We start from the raw sequence: 27,410 nt of genomic DNA, 5'->3' as shown, positions 1-27,410 counted from the left end.
TCTGGAATTTAGTTTCTTGCTCTATCACTAGGACAGCTTTTTCAAATATTACTAATCCAGATCTGCTAGTAGACGAGCATATAAATTGTCTCCTCCTCCTCCTCTTTATTCTTCCTTTTTACGTACTCACCGTCACTTATTCACTTCCCAGCCCTCCTCTGAAACCTCTACTCACAACTTCTTCACAAAACCCACATCTGTACATACTTGAGAGACCGCCTGCTGCCAATTACCTCCAATAGACCGATTAGATCCCACAGATTAGGCCTCCTCCAAATTCCATCCGCCGGCCAATGCCGACTGGCGACTACCCGGAGGAGAGCCTTCTCTGTGGCTGTGGAGATTCGAACCCTCACCATCCTCCAGGCCTTCCACAAAGCCCTTAAAACCTGGCTGTTCCGACAGGCCTGGGGCTAAAGAGCTTTTGCCCCCTCCCTCGAATGGTATGGTTGTTGTGTGCTTTTAAGTTGTGTATTGTTCTGTTCGTCTTTTTTATTCCTTATCTGTACCCCCTTTCCTTGACTTGGATTGTGAGCCGCCCTGAGTCCCCTTTGGGGAAAAGGGCGGCATATAAATGCAATAAATTCAATTCAATTCAATTCAAAACATACATGGAAGAAGTTAGAATGTCTTTCCTCCCAAATTCCACAAGGTTTTCCCTGTGAATGCGTAGAGACCAAGGCAGAGCTATTTGTCCCACTCCATATCTTCAGTCTATCTATACTCTGTGAAAAGGGATGCTGTTGCCCTGCAGGATCAGATCAAAGATTTATTCCACCCTGTTTCCCTACAGTGATCAGCCAGATGTTCCTAGGAAGCTCATCAAAGCATCCTGAGGGCAAACCCCCCAATTCTCCCGTTATTCACCAGGCAACTGCCTTGCTCCTTGAGATGGCTCTTAGCCATTCACAGCTCCCCTTTTAAGGCATTGCTATAGTCCAAACATGATGTTAATGGAGCATGGTTAATGATGCAGAGGGCAGGACTACCTTGGAAGGTCACAGCTGGTACTCCATCCAAAACTGATGAAATGTTATTGTGCTAGTAAGCTAGTCCAGGTGGAAGGTGACCTAAGCCAGAAGTGTACAACCTCTGGCCCTTAGCCTGATTTCATGCAATCCTCAGCTTAATTTCAAAAGCCCTTTGCAAGCAATCAGTTCAGACCTCTGCTAAGACCTGGTTTTTTCTTTTCCCGAGAACCAGCTGCTGAGGAGAAAGAAACGGACAGCAGAAGGAGAATTAGAGAAAGGCATTTCACTGTGAAAATAAATAAAAAAAGTGTCTGGAAAAAAAAAACCCTTACTTTTAGATTTTAGCTCCAGTCACTGCTTGCCACCATTGTCCTCCAAAAGATTACTTCTGAGGGAAAGCAGTCCCTAAAATCTCCTGGGTGAAAAGGAGGATAAAAAAATGTCATAAAGGAATGAATGAAAATAATGTTAATGATCAAGGTATTGCATACTAGCCTTGTAGGATTCATTAAAAACCCATTGCAGCTGATCAGCGCTAAAATGGCCCTTAATTTGCTCTTTAAGAAGATGGGAAAGACAATAAAGAGTTTCTTTATTCCAGTTTCTGTGTTGTGAAAACTTCCACATTGTTTAGTATTTAGTATTTGGTTTATTTGTATGCCGCCCTTCTCCAGGGGGGACTCAGGGCGGCGAACAACTCAAAGGAGAAAGGGAACATAAACAACAGTACACATAATTAAAATACACGAAAATCACACAGCCATACCAGTCGAGAGGGGAGGGGAACTCATCAACCCCAGGCCTGTCGGCACAGCCAGGTTTTGACGGCTTTCCAGAAGGAAAGGCTTGTTCCAGAATACCCTGGTATAACTTGGATTAGTAATACTGATCCAGCTGATAACTTGAGCATTGGCTAATGCTCAATGGACTGTCTGGAAAAGTTGACTTAGAATCTGCTCCAAGAACAAGGAGGTGTCTTCAACAGCCTTAGATCAACGTAATGATATATTATTTTTCTTCTGTAATGAAAAATCAGTAGACCAAGTATGGAAGATGTCTTCATTGCTGATTTCTGTACAGTTTTGTTAGGCTGTTGTAAGAACTTTGAAGAAGTGTGACTGTTGCACACCCCAAATTGGTTTGTTTATTCTTCTCCAGAAGGTTAATTCCAAAGAATATTGTTTGGCAGTGGATGTTTTTCCAATTATGATTCTGATTCAGTACTTTGCAAGAATAACCAGGACATTTATGGGCTTCTGTACAAAAGGTTGTTGAGTTAATATGTGCACATTCTTTTTCAGCCCAGATAAATAATTTCTCTTGCTAACTGTATTTAGATGGAACTCAACATTGGGAAAAGGGTCCCTTGCTTATTTTTCTCGCCTGGCAGCCTGTGCAATGTCAGAAAACTAGAAATAGTAAGAGGGAGAGCAGTTCTTCTAACAGAGTGTCTTTCTGGGGCAATGGAAAATGTTAAGATGATAGCTAGAGGCAACCTTTAAGCGCTCCTGGGAGCATTGTCAACATACAACCCCTAACCATTTGCTAGAAACAAAACCTGCACTTCCAAATCTTGATAATTTAATTACCAAGACACAGAGGCACAGGGTTCTGGTGTGTTTTAGGACAGAACAAAGTTTGAAGAAGTTTTGAACAAAGCTTTATCAGCTTCTGCTGATAAATAAATCTAAAACTGCACAACAACACCAGAAAAAGAATTTGGGTTTTCCCAGGAAAAATCCTCCCCCTCCCCCTACTTTCATACTAATGATATCACTAATCTTCCCAGGATATTGTAGACTTCCGGAATTAGGAGAACACATGGGCCTATGTATTGGTGCTCTGGGTTTGAAATCTCCCAATCAGTGTATCCGACTCATACAGCGGGTCACACGCTCGACCTCATGTTTCTCTCGGAGCAGTGGAGACGTGATCTAGATTTGAGGGGCATTAAGATCTTGCCCTTGTCATGGTCAGATCACTTCCTATTGAGGCTCGACTTTCGGAAACCAATCCCCCACTGTAGGGAGGTGGAACCGATTAGGTGGTTCTGCCCCAGGCGCCTGATGGACCCTACATGGTATTGGACCTGGCTACCTGAGAGATTGCCTCCTGCCATTCACCTCCCAACGACCAATAAGATCGCACAGGTTGGGCCTCCTCCAGGTGCCGTCGACTGGACAATGCCGGCTGGCGGCTCCCCGAGGGAGGGCCTTCTCTGTAGCTGCACCGGCCTTGTGGAACGAGCTACCCGCAGAGATCCGGACCCTTACCACTCTCCCAGCCTTCCGTAAAGCAACCAAGACCTGGCTGTTCCGGCAGGCCTGGGGCTGTTGATTAATATCCAGCCCCACTTGATTGAATGGATGATAGATTAATTTTAATAATTGTATTTTTAAAAATTTTATGTTTTTACTTTTGTTGTGAGCTGCCCAGAGTCCCAAGGGAGTGGGCGGCATACAAATCTTATTAAAGTTGAAAGTATTCCCAGGATCCTGATTTGTTTTACCATCTTCAATATCTTTTACTCTTTTTATCGCCATGTAGATAAAGAATGGTTACAGGAATTGAGTATGTCTAACTAGTGGGGGGGGGAAGGACTAGGGATGACATGATGGCAGTGTTCCAATATCTAAGGGGCTGCCACAAAGAACAGAGGGTCAACCTGTTCTCCAAAGCACCTGAAAACAGGACAAGAAGCAGTGATGGAAACTAATCAAGCAGAGAAGCAACTTAGAGTTAAGGGGGAAAAAACATTGTGACAGTTATTAGAACAATTAACCAGCCTAGGTGCTTTACCAAATTCAAAGATTGAAGAAACAGAGAGAGACAGAGAGACAGGTTTAAAATATTCTTCCTCATCTGAAAAATGTGAGCAACTGGGGGCATTCCTCAGGATTAGACAGCCCCATTAATATAGAGGCAGCATGAATGCACATATATTCATTTGAAAGTAAGTCCCATGTATTCATAGGGGTATTTGCTAATGTTTGTAGGCACACTAGCAAGAACAGTTCTGTCTCTATGTTTGTCTCTGTCAAGCAATCTTCAGTTTTCCAAATGGGAAGACTAATTTTGGTTGGGAGAGCCAGTTTGGTAGAGTGGTTAAAGACCTGAGGTTAGAAACTGGAACACCATAAATTCTAAACTTGCCAACTGGATTACTTTTGGTCCTAGTAAAACAAAAATAACTTCCAAAAATCTTGCAAAGAAAACTGTCAATACACTGCGGAGTCTCAGGAACCAAAGCTGGGCTTCCATGTTTTTTGTACCACAGCAATAACAGACAATTCTGTCTAAAGTCTTTGGAAATGGATTGACATATCAGGCAAATGAATATTAAATAAACAAAAAAATAAATAAATGTGGGATATTATTGGCCAGCCAAGTAGCCATGTGTCCCCTGAAATGCCTGGCAGATGGGGAATTAACTGGGATCTATTTGGGGGCTCCCTTGCATCGCTAAATGGGTCTGGGAAGGTCTTAACCAAGCAGTTTTTGTACAAGCCCTGTAGAAAGTGCTGAATTTCACCATCAAAATGCAGGCAACCAGGCAAAGGAAAGAATGAAATATTCAGCCCGCTATTTACAGAATTGATTTGAAGATCAAGAAGTTACGAGCAAGCTAGATGAAAAGGATTAAGTCGGAAGCGTGAATGGAGGCATGCCATGGTGCAGAATTAAATTGGCATTTCAGCTGCTCAATACTTTATGAAACAAGGAGAAAGCGAGGCAGGCCCGCTGATACAGCCATGCTTTTCAAAGGAGGAAGCAATCTTTCTTTCCAGTGGGGAGGCATGAGGCGCCTTTCCCCACTGCCAGCAACCACCTCCTCCTCCATCTACCTCCTTGGGTCTAGCTCTTTTCCCTCAGCTTGACAATAGGCAAGGAAGTGACATTCTGACCCTCACTTCGTGACCTTTCCCCCGTCAGCATAACCCAGGGGAAATGAAGGCTTTGAGTGATGGAAGAAAAAGAGGCAACCCCTTGCTTTTTTATTGCTTTTGGTGGTCAAGAGAGTCCAATCTTTAGCCATTTCTGCATTTGTGATTAGATGTGAGGCACGGCTGCGTTGCCTTAACCTAGCTCTCCCCACCACTAAGTTACTGCTTTGTTGCCCTTAAGAGAAGGAGATTTAGAAATAATGGAAACTGGTAAACTATAATGTGGTTTATTTAGACTTGGCTTAGATAGTTATATGATTTCAAGAGCTGTTTGGTGTACTTGGGCAATCGGGGCATGAAAGAATGTGTGAAAATAAGAATATTTGTTCATCTAGCTCAGAGATGTCCAACCTTGGACACTTTAAAACTTGTGAACTTCAGTTTCCAGAAGCTAGAGAATTCTGGGAATTGAAGTCCATAGGCTACTAAGGTTGGACACCCCGGATCTAGATAAATATTGCTTTCTGGACTTGCTTTCTCTATACCTAACAGTAGGGCCAGCCATCTAAGAGGAATTTGGAAGAAAAGAGGAGATCATGAGTAGATTATATACGATTTTAACTAGGACTACTTGAGGATGGCATGCACTTCAAATAAGTGCCATTTCTCAAGCATCTCTGAGTCACCCTTTATTTTCTTTTGAGTGATTCAGCAGCATGTATTCCAACTGAGTGTCTTTAAAAAATACTGCTGCTTCATGAAGTCATGCCATTAATCAAGAGAAACTGAAAGAAAATAGGCATGAGGATCAGTTTTATGCTACTTTAGTTGATGAACCGACTTCAGGGTAGGCGATTAGATTAGTCTTCATGGCAGCTAAGAGGAGAAAGACAAAAAAAGTAGTTTGTTGCCTGTTCCATCTGCTTTTTTATGGTTTTTATTGTCTTACTAATCATGAATAAGCAGGGTTTTTCAGATCACATGGACCCCTTGAAGTTAGGTTATGCCACACTATGTATGGATTCAAATTAGTCATAAAAAGGAAAAATGAAACTAGCTAGGCTGAGTAGATGCCATTATTTGTTCCTGATAACTTTCAGTTGTCTTCATTCAAGGGCTCCTTATACTAGCTAGAGCTCAGACGTAATTCCTGATTCTCGTAGGCATTTAAAAGGTCTGTGATAGAAAGTTGAAGTTGGAGCAGAATTTCATGGCCATTCCTTTAAGAAAAAAACCAGGTGAATCAAGAGGTGGAAAACTTGTAGGATTCCTGATATGGTTGAAATGTAGCATGATGGATGTTCATCTAAGTCATTGGGATGGCTGCTGGTCCCCCCCCCCATTCCTGGTTTAGCCTGAAAGGCATTCAAGGTTATGAGAGCCAAGTATGAACATCTCCAAGATTTAAAGGATTGTCATTTCCTTTGCTCAGAGCCGAGGTGGCGCAGTGGTTAGGGTGCAGTACTGTAGGCCACTTCAGCTGACTGTTATCTGCAGTTCAGCGGTTCTAATCTCACCAGCTCAAGGTTAACTCAGCCTTTCATCCTTTCAAGGTGGGTGAAATGAGGACCCAGACTGTGGGGGCGATATGCTGACTCTGTAAACTGCTTAGAGAGGGCTGAAAGCCCTATGAAGCGGTATATAAGTCTAACTGCTATTGCTATTGCTAGAAGGATCCTTAAAGATGATCTGGGGAAGAGAAAAGGGAATGAGAGCAGAAATCCTAAGTAAATTAGGAACTGCTTCAGCTATTGTCTTTGAAATGGTTATCCGTCTTTTAAAAGCTGGCGTTTGACGGGGCCGTATGAATGTTTGTTGATGTTTATCTGAAGAGGCTCTAATTCAATGATAGATGAGTGCTTTTGTTGTCATCTTTAACGCATGGGAAGGGCTTTCCTATAATGTTGCTCCTTCAAGATGTCATGGTCTACCCTTTGGGGCCTTTTCAGTATAAACAAGCTGTTTCAAGTGCCTTTTCCTGAGGCCACTGTGCATCCAAATCCACAAATAAGCCAATTCCAAGGACATACAAGTTGTATGTTTTGATTGAAAGCACAGTAGCCCATTTTAACAGAAGGCTGACTGTGAGGGTCACCGGATAAGAAGGTCATGGTAAGCTGTATATGAACTCCAGAAAAATCTGGCTCATATAATTAGCCCATAAGTAGAGACTTCATACACCAACATTCCGGTTTGTATCCATGATTGTAGAACTAATCCATCCAATTTGCTCTTCTTTGGTCTTTAGCTACTGGGATTAAGGATGGTTTTTATCCCCTCTTAATGCTGTAAGGATCCAGCCCAGCTCCGTTTAGTCCTTGGTGAATTTTTCCAATGCTCAACATGTGTATTTTTGCAGCAGATACATCCCTGGAACCGCATGAAATCTGTGACAGCTTTACACCATTATTTCAAGATTCATAGCTGTAGGTCCCCAGTGAGAGAGAGCTGTCCAAATCTTTCCAGCAAACAGAATGCTGTTCCTGGCATATTTACGGCAGCAAAGCGAATTTGTGTCCCAGAGATAAATAGAGTGTTATCAGCAACAGCTGTCTCTCATTTTTATTTGTTTTTATATTTAACTATGGGTTCAATTCTCTCTCTCTCTTAAAAAAAAAAAAAAAACCAGAACTGTAAATCCTATGACAGGCGGCCCTGAGATTTAGTAGCTCAGGTTGCTTCGGGGCTGTGATTTAGGAATGCATTTATGGTTCACAAGACAATTATCTAACGTGCCATAGTGCCACCCTCTGGAGTATGCAAAAAAAAAAAATCAGAATGAAGGGAAAAGTCACATTTCATTCATAATGCAGCTGAAATTGCCATTTGTTTGCCCTGGGCAGTGCCTATCTTGGTGTGTCTTTTTTCTCCTCTGAATAGTTTGGGAAATTAAGTTCACTGCCTTCTTCCCAAAGCACTCAAAACTTAACCATATCTTAGTTAAAGACTGGACCAAAATAGGATGCAGGGCAGAATTTTTACTGGTATTTGGCTTCTTAATTTGGATCCATCCAATTCAGGGACTTCTTATACTATCTGGAGCAGACAGTTGTAGCAGAATTTCCTTAAAAAAACAGTTGAGTCCAGTAGAACTACAGCATTCCTGTAGTTCTCACCTAGCATGGTGAGGAATGCTGGGTGTTGTATTTTAGCTAGACAGCCGCTACCCCCGCAATCCTGGATTGGCATGAAAGGCATTCAAGTTATGAGAACATCCCCAAGATTTAAAGGATCATCATTTCCTTTACTCAGCTCAGAAAGTTCCGTAAAGATGATCTGGGCAAGATAAAAAAGGAATATTAGAATAAATCCCAAGTACCAAGCAGAACATCTTTCCCAAAAAATAGATTTGGGAAGTCCACCTTGCCCAGAAATTTGGCTCCTCATCACTTAGCCAATTGCTAGCGCTCCATTGAGTTCATGACTTACTGTAGCTGCAGCACTTACCAAAAATCTCAGTCAACTGCAATTAAGATGATCAAGTAGCAAATTCTATGAGTAGAATCTAGAGCAGTGGTTCCCAACCTTTTTTTGACCATGCCCCACCTTAGCATCTCTAAAATCCTGATGCCCCTCCCCCTCCTTCAAGGGAGAATAGTTCATTGAAATATTTATATCTTATTTCTCGATTGTAGCATCTACACAAAATGTGATTATAAATTAGCATACAAGAACACTTTGAAAAGATTCCTATCAATCAACTTACTTGGAACACATTTTTAAGAACAATCATTGAAATTGGTAACAGTCAAAGATGGTGGAAACCATGGCATTATAGCCAAAAGACTTAGGAAAACCAAAATGTTTAAACTTGTTTCCTAAGTTTTGAAGAATTTATATTCCAGGTGTTTTCTGGACAGAGAATCCTGACTTTCATTTGATGAGAAATATTTATCTGATGCGTAGCATTTTTACTTCCTTTGGTTTAATGTCATTTATTTATTTATTTCATATGGCATTATTTTGAAGACTGGCAATATCAATTGTAGCTTTAAGTCAAATGGTATTACTCCATTATCCTCCTGATAATTGAGAGGAATATATAATCTTTGAAATTCATCATTTCTTCTTTCATTACAGAATTTGTTTTCCAAGCAAGAAAACTGAATATACGTTGCCATTATTTTTTAATGCAATAAGTGTCCAGATTCTAACATTTAGAATTTAGATTTTAAAATCTTAAAATGTTTTCTTTTTTTATTGAAAATTTAAAAAGGCTTTTACAAATATTTACCTTCCCTCCCCCACCCGAACCCATCTCCCCCCCAACCTCCCCCCCCCGACTTCCCAGAGCAAAAACAGGGTATAAATCTTTAACAATCATATTCTAAAATAAACTAAAAAAAAACTTTAGCATCACCTTTCACTTGTACTTTAACTCCACTTTTGTTAAGCTAGCTCTAAAGAGATTATGTCATTCCTTGCTTTTTCAGTCATAAGCTATCTGGAATTTCTTAGTCCCATATTTATTTTGAATATAATCAATCCATCTTCTCCACTCCAGTTTATATTTCTCATCTGAATGATCCTTAAGATATGCTGATATTTTAGCCATCTCTGCTAAGTTTGTTACTTTTAATGTCCATTCTTGAATAGTAGGCAAATCTTCCTTCTTCCAGTATTGCGCCACCAACAGTCTTGCTGCCTAAAATCTTAAAATGTTTTCTTAACATATTTTATTTTATTAATGTTTTACTGTAAGACACTTTTCTAAAGCTGCATTCTGTTTCATAGCTTAGATCTTTAAGGTCAATTTTAGAGAGGGAAATTGTAGGAGAAAGAGGGGTGGAGTTAAAAAAGGGATCAGCCTAGAAACCCAAAGTAGCCACAAGTAAACTACCCCCCCCCTTGAATTCCATTGATCCTTATCTAACTCCTAGCAGGTGCTAATCATTAGTTGAGAAGATTCCTCGCCACAGGCATGACTAGCAATAAATCAGTTTAACTGAACCTTCATGTGTGGATCTAATCTTTCATACCTGACAGGAGTGGAATCTGTTTCTTTGGAAATCTGTTTCCTTGGAAGTAACCCCTTATTGTTCAGTAAGACTTCTCTCTAAGGACTTTGTCCAAAGTTATGCAGGCTTAGAGACAGGAATTCATTAGTGCTACATTAACTGGTAATGAATTAAACTCTAAAGAATTTTAGGTCTGGTAACAATAAAATTACAAAATTATTATGTTTTGTTTGGGATAATAACCATCCACGTTGCACACACTGTATATACCTTTTCTTTTTGCATTGTCAATTTTAATAGTGCTATTAAAGTAGTGGCTATTTACTTTCTATCCAGATGTTATTCGCAGAACAAATGGAAAACAGGTGTATAAAATCTTTTTTTGGTTCCCTAATATGTTCTACAGTCTTTCGTCTTCTTCCTCTTAAAATCAAACTTGTTTTTGCTGGGTTAGTTCCATTGAAGTGGAGAATGTAGCATTCATATCTGTTGTTGTAATAGGTTTTATCAACATTTCCCAATCTGCTGTCTTTCATATATGTTGAACTTTAATTCCCCAAAGAACATTCTGGCTTGAACTTCTGAGAGTTGAAGTCTAGCATGGTTGAAAGCCAACAGATAGAGAAGTTTGGAATGAGTAACAAGCAATACCATATCAATGAAAGAATGTTGAAGTCTTGTTTTGCTTTGAAGGAATCCCTTCAAGCTTGACAATTATGTCTGGTTTATTTGGGGGGGGGGTTGCTATTAATTTCTGCATTGGAGGACACACCTTGAGAGACCGCCTGCTGCCAATTACCTCCAATAGACCGATTAGATCCCACAGATTAGGCCTCCTCCGAATCCCATCCGCCAGCCAATGCCGACTGGCGACTACCTGGAGGAGAGCCTTCTCTGTGGCTGCTCCGACCCTCTGGAACGAGCTCCCCGTGGAGATTCGAACCCACACCACCCTTCAGGCCTTCCGCAAAGCCCTTAAAACCTGGCTGTTCCGACAGGCCTGGGGCTAAAGAGCTTTTGCCCCCCTCCTCGAATGGTATGGCTGTTGTGTGCTTTTAAATTGTGTATTGTTATGTTCGTCTTTTTTATCCCCTGTCTGTACCCCCTTCCCTGACTTGAATTGTGAGCCGCCCTGAGTCCCCTTTGGGGAAAAGGGTGGCATATAAATGTAATAAATCCAATCCAATCCAATCCAATCCACCTCTCAAGTGCTCACAGAGCAATTAACTTGATGCAGTATTAACTCATTGCTGCTCTGAGGAAGACTTAGTGTCATTTTAGTGGGATACTAATTGGCCTAATGGGTTTTGTATCAACAGGATATAATGAACGCTTCTTTAATGAGCAGATTGTTGGGGGGGGACAGTTTTCAAAATTCACTTTATTGATAGTAATCCAATTCATTCCTACATAATAAAAGTTTCATAAAAGTTATGGAAACTTCAGTATGCAGTAAGCTCTGGCATAGATCTAAGTGCCTGTGCATGTATGTATATATAAAGTAATAGCACGCTTAATATTGTTTTACAGCACCCTCTGGTTGTTTACAGTCAGCATATTGCCCCCAACAATCTGGGTCCTCATTTTACCGACCTTAGGAGGATGGAAGGCTGAGTTAATCTTGAGCCAGTCAGGATCGAACTCCAGACTGTGGGCAGAGTTAGCCTGCAATATGCATTCTAACCACTGCACCATCAGGGCTCCTGGTACAGAATACTAAGATATTGTGTGTGTGCCTGTATGATATCTATATATTGTATACAAATACTGAACACACACATAGCACCTTTGAACTCATATCCTAGAGAAAATTTCAGTTCAATGTATTGGATTTGGGTAGCATCCACAATGATTCTGGCTAACTAATAGGATGGCAGAGTAGCTGTCTAAAAGTAGTGAGGTTTCAGTTTAGATTCCTGTTGTGGCCCAGAAGGAGCCGTTGGAGCTGCCACCACACTCTGACAGCGAGGGACCCTATGAGTCGGCTCTGGAGGATGTGGAGGACCCTGGACAGGGTTCCAACTCTGAGCAGGGCGCAGAAAGGCTGGTTGGCCACCAGGAGGCACCTGAGCCTTGGACCAGTGGGGAGGAGACAAGGGAGAGTGATCCGGCGCCAGGAGTGAGTTGTTCCTGGATGCCCGGCACTGAAGAGCTAATAGGCATCAGGAACAGTTGCACAAGTACAGGAGATAATTGCACTCAGCTGGTGGTCATTAGGCTCCTCTCCAGACTATAATAAGGACTGCTTGTGCACACGCCCCTCTTGCAGAAGTCAACGCATTGACTAAAAGTTGGAGAACTTTTGTAACTAGCTTGGCAGGCTGGATTGCTGCCAAAGTTTGTCTGAGTTGCTGCCAAGGTCCTTATCTGTTTGTTATTCTTGGCTTTCAGCCACCGAGGTTTTGGTTTCTTGCTAATAAAGTACATTCCAGTTAAGCTTGTCTCGGCATTCATTACTGGACGGAGGAGGGGGTCAGAACAGATTCCTAACCTTGTTCTGGAGATGGAGGGACCATCACACCACCCTAAATTTCTTAGAGAAAAGAAGAGTTTGAAAAATATCTTGTGAGACTAATGTGATTAGCATTAAATATGGTTAGAATTAACCATCCCATTCTCATTTCTCTGTTTAGGTTCTGGGCTCATCAGTGGGACTACGGTATTTAAAAATAATAAACCTCTAAGTATCTTTGACAAAGGGAGAAATAGTCCAACTTCTGCTAAAATTAAACTTTGCATCAGCAAGGGTAGATAATTTAAACTCAGTCTGATGGGAATAATCTCAAGAGTTTTGGTACCTTAGCTATTAATTAAAACAGGTCTTCGATTTGAAGCCATGGAAGATTCTCTTGTCTTGATGAAAGAAATGAATCCTGATATTTTATTCTGGCAAAAGAAAAAGAATGATTACAATACATAACTGGGTCTTTCTTTTAGATCTTTGCATCTGGAAATGCCTCTTAGTGAATATCAAATGATGTAAATGTTGTGCTGTTTACAGTGCATTTATAACCCTAATGTTAAGTGGTACACCTTTAAGAGATATGGCTGCACCTAAATATTAGATTATGCGTCCTCATGAAACACAAGCACTCACAGACAATATGTATGTATATGTGAGATAGATTGATGATGATGATGATGATGATGATGAAGATAGATAAATAATAGACAATAGACGATAGAGAGAGTGATGATAGATAGATGATTGTTCTGACCCCCCTCGTCCCATTCCAACACACACTCCGAGCCAAAGATAAGTTACGGCATTTAATTAACAGACAGACAGGTCCTTGGCAGCAAACCGGCACAGACAAGCTTGGCAGCAATCCAGCACAGATAAGGCTTGGCAGCAATCCAGCCTACCAAGCTCACAATAATGTTCTCCGACATTAATTCCTGTGTTGACTTCTGCAAGAGGGGTGTGTGCACAAGCAGTCTTTTTATAGTCTGGAGTGGAGCCTAATGACCACCAGCTGAGTGCAATTACCTCCTTAACTGCGCAACTGTTCCTGACGCCTATTAGCTCTTCAGTGCCGTGCATCCAGGAACAACTCTCTGCTGGCGTCCGGCTCACTCTCCCTTGTCTCCTCCCCACTGGTCCAAGGCTCAGGTGCCTCCTGGTGGCCAACCAGCCTCTCTGCACCCTGCTCAGAGTCGGAACCCTGTCCAGGGTCCTCTACCTCCTCCAGAGCCGAGTCATAGGGCCCCTCGCTGTCGGAGTCTGGTGGCAGCTCCAATGACTCCTGTTGGGCCACAACAGATGATATATAGATGAGAGAGAGGGAGAAAGTGTGTATGTGTGTGTGTGTGTGTGTGTGTGTGCATTTGTACACATATCTATAAGCATCTGGGTTTTCCTAAAGCAACAATGAAAAATATTACAGTATATTCCATGATTTGTTGGGGGCCGTTATTGTCATCAACCTACTGATGTTTGAATTAAACCTTTCTCCAAGGAGTGCTTTTAAAAAGAATGGAATCATGTAATTGCAATAGAGGATAATTGTTTTCAATAAGCACGTATTCTCATGGTGTCTTCCAAAGGTGTTCCTGAGATTTGCATTAAAACATTTTTCTTACACATCAGGAAGATACCAGAATTGGGAAAATTCTGTATATACATTTAGGAAGCATCAATCTGGTATGGAAAGATGACTTGAGTGAATATTGTGCTAATAATGTCCTCTTTTCTCTTTTCTTTTGTAACAATTGAACTTTCTTCTGTCAATAGGTCCTAGATGTGAATCAATCCCATGATGCAACATGTCTCCCCAGCGCCATCTCTGACAATGATGGCCACACAGACTGTACCCCCTCCCCCTTATCAAGAACCCCAACAGGTGAGTATTCCTTTTGCAAGCACACCAGTCTGTTTTACAACACGTATAGTATTGCAGAGAGCAAGAGAAAAGCAAGAAGGAGCAATGCAAATTTTAATCGTTCCAACCACATCTTTTCCCATACTTCCATCTGCATATTACAACCAAATATTTTAGCTCAATCTATCTTTCACTTCTTCTTCTCTTTTAAATTTCAATACAAGGTTATACATTGTAGCAATTGCATGTTCATCAATGCTACACAATTCTTTTTCAAACTCAGCTTTACAATGTTCAGAACCATAAATTATTTTGTCTATCATGAATCTGCGTAGATAGGAGAACCATTGACAATTATACCCTTCTGCCACCAATTCTTCTCTTGATTTTATTTTACATCCCCCTTGACAAAACATGGAATTCTGGGTGCCTTTTTCTTTCTAGACATCAACCGTACAACTTACAGGATTTGGAAGGAATCAGCTTTGGAAGAAGGATGTTGTATAAATTTGCCAACTATAAGGAGGCACTCTTCTATTTCTCTGTTAATGTTTCCCTTGGAGAACTGTAGAAGATTTAAGGTCTAGACAAAAGAAGTGATATCACTCTGTAGCTTATGCCCATAGCATACCAGAAGACCCTTGGGCCACTAACATCTGCACACTGATATCTTAACATCAGTTGGTGATGATAATTATTGTTGTTATTTTCAGGCTAAGAAAAGTTTGTCATAATTCTGAACTCCTTTCAAGATAAGAATTTTTAGATATTGATAGAATGACTGCTAGGAGGGGGAAAAATCCCCTTCATTTTTAATATCAGTTGCCATATTTTTTAAACAGAGTGTCAGCATTCCAAGTATCATGTAGAATTAAATCAGAGTCCAAGGCAAAACGATCCTTAAATTTCCAATTTAATAAATCAGACATTTTAGCACATCTGTGTTAATCCCAATACTGGAAGTGACATCAGAATCCCACCCAGTTAAAAGTTCATGATCTTGTTCCCACACCCACAATCCATCACATGGTCCAATTTTTTTCTTCCATACTGGCATCCACACCCAGCTGCTTCCGGTCAGGTGCAAAAGTGCGGAGACCAAAGATGTCTTTGGCTTCTAGAAAAGAATGAAAACAATACATTCCACAATCCTACTCCTGTCTATTCCCCCCTCCCATCAACTATACTAATGGAACAGCATAATGAAATAAGAGAAAGTGTGGCAAGCCAAAATTCCAAAAGGAATATAATTGCAGGCCTGACACAGAGAGAGTTTCCTTCAAAAAATTGTCCAAAGGAAAAGAGTACAGGTAGTCCTCAACTTAAAACAGTTCATTTAGGGACCATTCAATGTTACAACAGCACTGGAAAAAAGTGACTTATGACTTTTTTTTACACCTGCAACTGTTGCGGTTATCCCCATGGTCACGTGATCAAATTCAGGCACTTGGCAACTGACTCATTACTTATGACGGTTGTGGTATCCCAGGTTCAACTTTTGATCCTCTTTTGTGACCTTCTGACAAGCAAAGTCAATGGGGAAGCCAGATTTACTTAAAAACCGTGTTACTAACTTAACAGCTGCAGAGATTTACTTAACAATTGTGGCAAGAAAGGTCATAAAATTCACTTTACAGTTGTCTCACTTAGCAACATATACGTGCTCAATTGTGGCGATTAGTCAAGGACTACCTGTGTTTCTGATAAATCATTCCATGTGGTATAGGGCAGGGGTCTCCAATCTTGGCAACTTTAAGACTTGTGGATCTCCGGGTCCCAGAACTCTGAGAGTTGAAGTCCACAAGTCTTAAAGTTCACAAGTCCCCAAGTCTTAAAGTTGCCAAGGTTGGAGAGCCCTGGTGTAGGGTATTCCTGCATCAATTTAGTTATGAAGGCCTTCCTTGAACAATCCTCTCCAGTGTTCGTAACCTCATAGACTTTCCATGTTTCCATAACCCCAAGAGAACTTAAGAGGAACCTGCTTCCTACTGATTTGTTCAGTAGAACAGCTACCCTGATATCTGGGGAAATCCTGCCCTTTGGGCACTTGTTTGGAGAAGTTCTTCTCATGGAAAAATGTGAATAAAATAACCCACCTATTTCCCTATCTACAAATCTGATGGTCCATTTGCAGGCATTTTTGACCAACCGTAGGTACCACTAAGTCTCAAAATGCTAGGACATATTGAGAGCACTTGAGGAAAAATTGCCTCTCAGGAATCTAGTTCAGGGGGTAGAAATTACTGTACCTTATGGGTCAAAAACAAACCTATTTTGGATTTCTAGATTAAAACTACCAGTAATTGCCTTGATGCTATCAACATTTTTCTTCCTCATTATGTTTTGTTCCCAGTTCAATTTATAGAAATTAGAAGAGAGCAGAAGGAGATCAAGAGGGTTAGACTAAAGGTCTTTATTGGGTTTGGGGCTTCCTATGGTGGCCAAGAATGCAGTGGCTCCGGTGGCTAAGATGCTGAGTTTGTCGATCAGAAAGATCAGCAGTTCGGCGGTTCAAATCCCTAGGCTGCGTAATGGAGTGAGCTCCTGTTACTTCTCCCAGCTTCAGGCCAACCTAGCAGTTCGAAAGCACATAAAAATGCAAGTAGAAAATTAGGAACCACCTTTGGTGGGAAAGTAACAGTGTTCTGTGTACTTTCGGAGTCTAGTCATGCCAGCCACATGACCACAGAGACGTCTTTGGACAGCAATGGCTCTTCTGTTTTGAAACGGAGATGAGCACTGCCCCCTAGAGTTGGGAACGACTAGCACATATGTGCAAGGAGAACCTTTACCTTTACCTTTATGGTGGCCAAATATAGGGAAGTTACTGTATAAACAGAAGGCAGATATTAACCTTCCCTCATTATTTATGGCCCAGTAATATCGTGAATTACAGCTTTATCCTCCATGAATGCATCTCATTCCTTTTCAAAGCTTTATAAATTGCAGTCCTTCACAAACCTTGTGGAAACAAGCTTCATTATTTAGTTATGAGTGTACTGTATACTCTGTTCTTGTGTGAAGTAATATTGCCTCTCCTTCTAACGTAAGCTTGAAGTAATAATGGAGAAAAGGCTGAGTGAATCACATCCAGGATGAAAGGCTTTATATATATATATATATATATACACACACGCGCGCATACAGTACATACATACATTGTGCTTATGATCCAGGTATCATGTTAACTAGAACTAGCAACTAACCTCTGGCTGACCAAATGAAGAATAAAATAATATATAACCCGTATTTGTTTAACAGGTGAATCCTCCCTGTTTACGCAGATGAGGACTTCAAGATTCTGTTTTCACAATGAAGGATCACATTTTATTTTGCATCCAGGATAATTAAATCTGTGGAACTCACTAGGGCAATAGAATTAAATCTGTGTCTCTGCCAAATGTGTGATGATGGGCATTGACTTAGATGACATGAAATGGGATTAGACACATTCATACAGGAGACATCTGTTAAAGGCTATTTATGACAATAGCTACTTGTCTGATATCTTCCATGGTGGCTATAACTAATGGACACAGATTAGACAAAATAGGTAAAATAAAAAATATGCTACCTAGAGTCACTTCTGGTGAGATGGGCAACCATATAAAATTGATATTTTTATAAAGGATGGAAAAAGTCAAACATACCCCATTGTGCCAGCTGCTGAGGAGCACATGAGGGAATAAAACTCTTCAGTGGGCAAAGGGAACATCTGGTTGAGGATTATTAAAAATAAAGTGGCTTCTTTAGATCAAGTTTACTGAGCTGGTGGTGGTGCAGTAGTTAGAATGCAGCATTGCAGGCTAATTCTGCCAACTACCAGCAGTTCGTTTCTCACCGGCTCAAGGTTGCCTTAGCCTTCCATCCTTCTGAGGTTGGTAAAGTGAGGACCCAGATTGTTGTGGGCAATATGCTGACTCTATAAATAACTTAGAGATAGCTTAAGGCATGATGAAGCATTATATAAGTCTAAATACCATTGCTATTTTATTTGGATCTCATGTTAGTTTCTTATAGCAGACCAAGCCAATACTCACAGCATTGATCCTCTCCAACAGGTTAAAAATCAAAGCTGAATGAATTCATTTCTTGTTGTTGTATTATATATTTATAATTAAATTTAGTTTTAAACTCCATCAGAATGAAATCAAGTTTTTTTTTAACTACAATAAAGAGCTGGTTCAACTATAATTCTTCTTAGAGATTTCAAAATAAATGTGTTTTGTTTGTGGAAAAGGAAATCTTGGGCTTGCATGACCAAGTTTTCATACCAGGAATATTCCATATTTACATAAACTTTCTGATTCCCTTAAGTTAATGTTTTGTTTTGTTTTCTATAAAGCTCCAGCTGCTGGAAGTAGGGGGATTTCAGCTTTCATTTAGAAATAAGGGGCAAATTGGAAGAGCCACAAATGTGCTGCAAAAACCTTTTAGTTTGTGTCTTAAAAGTCTCATAAATATAAAGAATCCCTACAGATTATTGTAAAATATTTGCCATCTAAGAATGGACATCCTTGTCTTATCAAAATGTCCCTTTCTATCGTTTAGAATCTTTCTAGGCCTGTGTGAATTCAAAGCTTTGCGTTGGGAAAATTCTTTGCACCACAAAGACAGGACTGATTTTCTCATCTCTCTCTCTCCCTTCAATCTTCTTAACATCTCTGTCTGATCCACAAAGTGACCAACTCAAGGTCAACCATTCAGCTTCATGGATAAAATGAGATTTAGACACTCTAAAATCAGATAGGCCCCAGAGACACAGATGAAGTTTTGAGGATATGTTGTGGGTCTTCTCCCAAAATGGCGTCCTTGAGGTTGTCTAGTTATAAAATGGTTTCCGCCAGTAGGAATAGTTCAATCCAACATACTGATTTTACCAGAGGCAATGTTTGAGCTTCTGTCTGCCAACCTCTTTAATTTCCTTCAAGATAGGCTGTCTATCACCTTAGTTTACCTTTGCCTTTTTTTTTCCTCTCTTCGGGGCAAATAGATGCTCTTCCAAAGAAAAATCCTGAGTTTTAGCCACCTTCTCTTTTTATTTTCTAAGAATATGTGTAGTGAGACTTCTCATAAAGAAAGAAAAAATACTTTTCAGCATATACACTTTTCTTCTTTACTTTAAAAGGGATATTTGAAAAGAATATCAGCAAGAATATCAGCAAGAAGACGGGAAGCATTGAGGGAGTTTTCAAGGTTGATGCTCCATGTTTTAATTGTTACACAATGATATCTCTAAGGAGCACTTTTATTGCACATGTAAGGATAAGGACTTCACTTATCATTTCTGTCTTGAGAAACGGTTCCTCTAATTGATATCTACAGGGGGATAAGAACAACAGAAGAACTAAAGTTAGGTCACAACACAAGCCCTGCCCCTTTGGGTATGTGTCTTGGCATTGCACATGTGTGAAAGGGATAGAGATTATTTATGGATGATCTGTGTTTTCTTCAACCTCAAGTCCTCAATTAGACGCCTGGAAATTTGAAGATTCTGCACAATACCTTAGCTGTTTCTAGCACTGCACTCTTATGGACAGAGAGCTTTGATGTTGTTCCTGAGATCTGTTGGATCTATTCTCCCAGCCTAGGAGTCACAACCCTGAGTGTTTCTATTACTACTGAGAACTCTGTATGTGTCCGTAATACGAATAGTAAAAACTGTGGTGGCAACGTGTGGTTTAATTCATACCATTTTTAATCTTGTTGGATTGCAATGTCCTGGATTGAAAATATTATTTGGTTTAATGGTATAATTCCCTCTCCTCTCAATTTATTACAGTGCTAAGACCAGGACAATTAACAAAACTCTTAGGAAGAAAAGGCCTGACTAAGATAAAACTAGGATAAGTGAGCTGAGCCAATTACCCAGCTCCTAGGATTCCATGAAGTAATTCTGGACTCTCAGTACAATAAACCTTTTATTATTTTTTTTCAAGTAGTCTAATCTGTCCTTAGAGGCAGCTGTATGTATCTTTGTAGATTAGAAACACTCTAACACAGCTTTCTCCAACCCATCCCTTCTATATACTGTATGTTGAATTTTAATTATTGTAAATGTTCATGAAAGTTTTCGCTAGTTTTCTTTCTGGTGAAATGTGTCAACAATGAAAGAAATTCCCAACAGGACTCAAAAGAAAGATATTGAGCCAAAATTGAATTGACAAATTCACCCATCGCGTCTGCGAATATGCACAGAGGTGTTGGCACTGAACCAATACTTTTAAGTACCCATGCATTTCGAGACTGGATGCTAAATGGATGGAAACGGATCTATACCATTGCCCTTCATATTATAGGACAGTGTTTCTCAACCTTAGCAACTTGAAGATGTCTGGACTTCAACTCCCAGAATTCCCCAGCCAGCATTCGCTGGCTGGGGAATTCTGGGAGTTGAAGTCCAGACATCTTCAAGTTGCTAAGGTTGAGAAACACTGTTATAGGATATTATGGCTGATATTTGCAGCACCCTGCCTGATCTAAAATTCTAACATGAAATCTGGGCAAGAGGCTGTTGGAGAACACTGGCTGCTTTGTGTTTCAGCACAACCCTGAATGCTTCCTTTCCTGTTAATTAAGGCTAAGAGCTTTAAATTGGGGGGTTCTTATTATTTTGCTAGAGCCTAGCAGCTTTAGGATTAAGTTTTCTGGCCCTGAATGTTTGGAATCCTTCCATAACTGCTGCAAACCAACAGCTGGGAGAAGTTTGGAGCTGAAGGGATTAGGCTGTTAGCAGAATCAGAAACCTCAAGTGTTACAAAGAATGCAGATTGAGGTTAGTTAAGTGTGAAGAGCCTAATTTAATTCACATTATACTGTGGATTAACAAATCACAGCTGCTGAAAGAACCCCGTGGCTCATCACTGTGTCAAAACACTTTCATGTCCCAGGAGAAAGTGATCACTGCATCAAAATACATGTGTCCTGGTTAGCCAAAATTGTGCCAAACCACACTTCACTGTTTCCACACTGGAAGCACCGAATCTAACAATAGATCTGTGACATCAGCAAAATTTTGAGTTTTTAGGAAAACTTGCAAAAGTTTTTTTTCCCCAAAAAAATGCGGTTGTGTTTCCGAGATAGCCTTTGGATGGCCAAGAGCCGAGGTGGCGCAGTGGTTAGAGTGCAGTACTGCAGGCCACTTCAGCTGACTGCTATCTGCAGTTCGGCGGTTCAAATCTCACCGGCTCAAGGTTGACTCCGCCTTCCATCCTTCCGAGGTGGGTGAAATGAGGACCCAGACTGTGGGGGCAATATGCTGACTCTGTAAACCGCTTAGAGAGGGCTGAAAGCCCTATGAAGCGGTATATAAGTCTAACTGCTATTGCTATGGCTAAGTCATTTGCCATCAAAGTTGGGTTAGAGAAAGGGCTTGCATTTTAAACTACAACCTGACAAAGCCTTTTAATTGCTTCCTCGTATGTTAAAGTCTTGATTTTGCAGTGCAGGACAATTTATCTTCTGCTCTTTAACCGTTTTTTTAAAAAAATGCTTGCAGCTTTCCAGAAGGCCATAAAATAATTGTTTATGTTGGGGGAAAAAATAACTGGAATGCAACTGGAACAGATTAGATCTCATTGGATTCCTGGCTAGTATTGATAGAAGTGCACTGATTTCCAGTAGAATCTCCTCCAACATCATGAGAAGAGTCTTTTTAGGATCATAAGAAAAAAGTGAACCCTAAACCATTTTATGTTAGCCTATCGGTCTCCAGATACGCTTCAAAGTGCTAGTCGTAACTTATAAAGCCCTTCATGGTATTGGACCTGGGTACTTGAGAGACCGCCTGCTGCCAATTACCTCCCAAAGACCCGTCAGATCTCACAGGGTCGGCCTCCTCCGGGTTCCATCCACCAGCCAATGCCATCTGGCTACTACCCGGGGGAGGGCCTTCTCTGTAGCAGCTCCGGCCCTTTGGAATGAACTCCCCGCGGAGATCCGGACCCTCACCTCTCTCCAGGCCTTCCGGAAAGCCGTCAAAACCTGGCTGTGCCGGCAGGCCTGGGGTTGATGAGTTCCCCTCCCCTCTCAACTGGTATGGCTGTGTGATTTTCGTGTATTTTAATTATGTGTATTGTTGTTTATGTTCCCTTTCCCCCCTGAGTTGTTCGCCGCCCTGAGTCCCTCCTGGAGAAGGGCGGCATACAAATAAACCAAATACAATACAATACAATACAATATTGTATTATTTACTCAGGGATGATTTTATCCTCTGACAATGTTGGATATGGTCCAGAACTTGCCAAAATTGATTGGCTGAATGAACGATCAAGTTTATAAGGCTGCCGAACACAAGAAATCTGACTCTGAGTTGTTATATTGAGTGTTACAGGAGAAAGCAGCGGGTTATATAGGGAGTAATTATGCTAATTGTATTTTAAAAATTAAACGTAAACCAGTTTCAGTTGTGTCATTCCTTGCTCCCTTTTTGTACCAATCCTGGTTGCTATTGGGAGGACAACCCTAGCACAATCCTCAGAGCAACATCCATCTTGAAAAAGATCTCGTTATCCCTGATCCTGAAATCACCTCACAGATCGGCTGTTTTGTTCACTGTTTCAGCTCTTCAACGCATAGATGTGTTTCCAAAATGCCACATTATATTGAATTGGTTTAGCCCTATAGTTGGCTTCGAGCATTCTTGGCCAATTGTCTTCCTGGTTTTCCTTTCCCTGGTTGTTTTGTTTAGCAGGCCCTAGGAATTATTTGCATTCACATAATGCAGTGGTTCCCAAACTTGGCAACTTTAAGACTTGTGGACTTCAACTCCCAGAATTCTCCAGCCAGCAGAGCTAATCTAGCAGGTGGTAAATATATAAACATTTTATAAGAGGTCACCATTGTTAATTTATTATTCCTTTCCCATAAATTTTGCCATTTCTCTACTTCTATATTATGGCCAATTTTTCCCCCTTTGTAGCATTGTGTCTTTTTCTCCATCATCAGTGGTGGGTTTCAAAAATTGTCCGAACCTACTCTGTGGGTGTGGCCTCCTTTGTGGGAGTGGCTTGCTGCCCATGTGACCGGATGGGAGCGGCTTTCCGCCCATGTGATCGGATATGAAGATGCCGACGACGCTTGTCAGAACCACCTTAAATTACATCACACACAGCACTGACATGCATAAGAATATGATGTAAACTTGTTTTTTTAAAAGGCATCTTTGGTTTGCGTTAAAACAACTTCAACACACGCAATGTTCTGATTGCACCACAAACGCAGTAGTCATCCTTACCTTTCACAGAGGCACTGAGTTTTATAAATATGAGCATGATAGTGTAGAATAATCATATCCAAGGACCAGTGGTGGGTTTCAAAAACTTTTGGAGCCTCTTCTGTAGGTGTGGCCTGCTTTCCGGGTCCACTGGTGGAACCTCTTCTAACCGGTTCGGTAGATTTGACGAACTGGTTGAACTGAATAGGTGTGAACTGGTAGGAACCAACCTCTGCCTCATTCATAGAGAACCTCCCCCATGAAATGGACAAGTGGCTATTTCCCTGTTTTTAAATGGTCATGAAAGAATTAGAAGTTCCCATCTGCTTTCAAATGAATACATCCTCACTTTAGGAATTGGGGCATTTACAGCTGTTAAAATATCAAATGTCTCAGGCTGTCACTTCCATCAATTTATAGCTTATACATTATTACTATAAAAATTATGTGTTTTTCAAAGCTTCTTTGAGGAGGCTTCATCACTTTATCAGGGTTTAGTATTTTAAATAAGTTAAAAGTAAGGACAAAAATAAGCAAGCAAGCAGGCACATACTCTTTGTGTGTGTGTTCGCATGTTTGCTTAGTAAACCTAAGGGACTTCTAGGTGGGACTGAAATGAAATCATATTGATTGGTTTCTTTCTGAATACACCTGTTAAATCTACAAAGCGGCTTGGTTTTAGCCTACCTTCTTTCTATATTTTAAAAAAAATCTGTTCTGTACGTAATTCTTTTTTTATTTCAGCCCAAGTTCTCCTTTGCTTTGCAAATGAACTATATACATTGATAGCTTTGAGTCCCTTAGAATCTTCATGGAAGCTTTTAACTGACAGGTTCACATCCATCAAATGTCCTTTCATAACTTAAACATCCTCTTAAAGATTCCTGAGATAAATCTAAATAAAAAGCCCATTTCTTTTACTTCAGCAAATGATCTCTGTTGATCATTTTGTGTTCCTGCTTTCATTTTTAAGGTTATTGGATCATGGGGGAGTTACAAAGCTATTGACTACTCAACTCCTCCAGCTGCCCATCATTTTCAACAAAGTTCCCTTAAGTTTGAGATCTGCAAAGATGTCCATTTGCACAGAGGATGTAAAAATCATGATGGAGGGTATCAAGCTTCCTAAGTGTGCAAGGTCCTCTCCAGAGGATTGGTAAGTTGGTAAGGGAACAGAAAGGTTTGAAGAGGTGGTTTGCCACCTAGAAATTTCCTGCTCCAATTCCAATCCTTACTTCTGTAAATAAAATCATAGCATTGTCTGGAGGCATTAAAGGTGTTTACATCATGAAGGCAGTGGTAGGGAGACTTGTTATAATAAGTTTAGTTAAGACAGGTTCCTTCTCTGGGACATAATAGGACCCTGCAGCAATTAAAAGACTAATGTATTACATGAGATTTCATGGATTGCCATCTATTCCTTGCACTTGAGGAAATATTGTGATCCATAAATCCTATATGACAATAGGTTTTTTTTAAATCTTAATATTTTAAGGTGCCACAAGTTTTTTACATATTGTTTCAGAAGAAAGGAGCATTGGGGGGAGGGGGATTAGAAACAAGCAGACAACAGTTTAAACATTTGTATTCCATAGAATGATAGCTATCTCAAGAAGCATTAAAAATAAAGACTTTCTTGGGGCAAAATTAATTTAAAATTATGTAGATTAGGAGAACTGAATAAAAATGGCTCCATATGTTAGGAAGGTAAACATCTGCAAAAAATTGGTTGGATTAAAAAAAATGCAGAACAAATAAACAAAACAAAGATTGTTTAACACAAACCATAAAACCAACTAAAGTTTTATTTTACTTAATTGCACATCTGTACCTCTCACTAGCTATTTTCTCATTTCCCCAAACTGGAAACTGAAATGTCCGCCGTTAACCTTGTACATTGAAGACCCCAAATTTAGTTTTTGGCTTCTCAAGTTAGAGCTAGGCGGAAAAATAAGCCCTTCCTAAACTTCTGACCACCATCACTAATTGGCATCAACAATAAATGCTAAATTTGGATTGGATTGGATTTGGATTTATTACATTTATATGCCGCCCTTTTCCCCGAAGGGGACTCAGGGCGGCTCACAATTCAGTCAGGAAAGGGGGTACAGACAGGGGGATAAAAAGACGAGACATAACAATACAAAATTTAAAAACACACAACAACCATACCATTCGAGAAGGGGGGCAAAAACTCTTTAGCCCCAGGCCTGTCAGAACAGCCAGGTTTTAAGGGCTTTGCGGAAGGCCTGGAGGGTGGTGAGGGTTCGAATCTCCACGGGGAGCTCGTTCCAGAGGGTCGGAGCAGCCACAGAGAAGGATCTCCTCCGGGTAGACGGCATTGGCCGGCGGATGGAATTCGGAGGAGGCCTAATCTGTGGGATCTGATCGGTCTATTGGAGGTAATTGGCAGCAGGCGGTCTCTCAAGTACCCAGGTCCAATACCCAGGTCCAATACCATAAATGGAGTATTAGCCCAATTCTGTCTTTGATTTCCCAACCTGTGGCTTTCATATGGTTCAGACCACAATTCCCTGAATTCCCAAAGGAGGTGCTAAAAAGGAGGTGCACAGGTTGCTAGCTCAAAATGGAGTTGTAGTTCGCAGGTTGGAGAATATACGAGCGAGCAAGAATTACCAGTTCAAAGACTAAGTAATGTATTATATCAAAAGATGTCATGGATTATCCCCTCCTTGCATTTCATGAGGTAGACTGGGATCCATCAATTGTCTGTGACAATGTCCCTGGAGATTCTGTCATCCAGGTCATGATTGCCTCAAAGGTGCTTTTCCAAAACACAACCGGACTTTCTTAGTTTTTCCTTGAAGACATTTCACTTCACATCCAAGAAGCTTCTTCGGTTCTGACTGAATGGCGGAGGGTGAAAGTATTTATATTGCTTGCAGTCATCTGGCCATTAGCAATAGCACTTACGTATCACTTCACAGTGCTTTACAGACCTCTCTAAGGGGTTTACAGAGTCAGCCAATTGCCCCCAACAACCTGGATCTTCATTTTACTGACCTCAGAAGGATGGTGTCAGCCTCTGTTTGGCTACTTGCTTTCGGCTGCCATTGAAACGGGGAGGGGGAGGCCTGGTATTTGGGAAGGGAAGTTTTAATTACAGGAGAGATTGTGTAAAGGGAGTTTTGTTCTCATCCTCTACTGCGCATGCTGGCCACTTCAGCTGACTGTTATCTGCAGTTCAGCGGTTCAAATCTCACCGGCTCAAGGTCGACTCAGCCTTCCATCCTTCCGAGGTGGGTGAAATGAGGACCCAGACTGTGGGGGCGATATGCTGACTCTGTAAACCGCTTAGAGAGGGCTGAGAGCCCTATGAAGCGGTATATATGTCTAATAAATAAACAAACAAACAAACAAACAAACAAACAAATAAATAAATAAATAAATAAATAAATAAATAGTGATGGGAGCCGCCAAGGCCAACTGTCCTGCATACCAACCTGATGATGCTTTTTGAAGATGGAACTCACATGACACCTAAGGGATTTGCAGATTGGACTAGGGATGGGGTTATCAGGGGGTGGGGGTGGGGTCACATATTGATATCTATCATTTCGTGCGCTTTTGCCTCAGATCTTGCTTTGCTTTGCTGCTATCTTTTCATAACCAGTAAAAGTACTCTTAATTCTGCGAAATGGAGTTAAGTGGTTTCTTTCTTGGTTGCTGAGGGAGGCTGGCTTGACAGATGGAAGCTGAGTCAACTTTGAGTCAGTGCCATTCGAACTGCCAAACTTCTGGGCAGCTGACAGTCAGCAGAAGTAGCCTGTAGTATTGTATTCTAACCAGTGGTGGGATTCAGCCAGTTCGTACCTATACAGGAAAACCGGTTGGTAACTTTCTAAGTAGTTCAGAGAACCGATTGTTGAAAGAAATCTCCTTTTGTTTTTTTCCACTTTACAGGGATAATCCTGTAAGGAAGGCAGGAAGGAAACATTCTAGTGTTGTTTCTAGCTTAATCTTTGTTGCCCTGCTTACAGAAACTGCCTCTCCGGTTAACCCTTATTACATTGTAACAGCTAAGGCGAAGCACCCATCGA

At 40.8% G+C, this 27,410-nt stretch overlaps 1 protein-coding gene across 4 annotated transcripts in view; it reads left to right on the top strand.

The window, feature by feature from the left end:
• Positions 1–27,410, top strand: part of PKNOX2 (PBX/knotted 1 homeobox 2) — a 334,489-nt gene that overhangs the window by 203,456 nt on the left and 103,623 nt on the right. For all 4 annotated transcript variants that reach the window (XM_087706303.1, XM_087706305.1, XM_087706302.1 and 1 more), the window contains one exon: positions 14,048–14,156. In XM_087706303.1, coding sequence (XP_087562429.1) covers positions 14,070–14,156 — 87 coding nt within the window. In that variant the 5' untranslated portion in view covers positions 14,048–14,069. The remainder of the gene's footprint in view (positions 1–14,047; positions 14,157–27,410) is intronic.

The sequence above is a fragment of the Thamnophis sirtalis genome, unplaced genomic scaffold, assembly GCF_051295495.1.
Source record: "Thamnophis sirtalis isolate CommonGarterSnake01/CBP01778 unplaced genomic scaffold, rThaSir2_p1.2 scaffold_2, whole genome shotgun sequence".
In the NCBI taxonomy this organism is placed as follows: Eukaryota; Metazoa; Chordata; class Lepidosauria; order Squamata; family Natricidae; genus Thamnophis; species Thamnophis sirtalis.
Note: the sequence above shows the minus strand (reverse complement) of the source record. Positions and strands in the feature narration are given on the sequence as shown.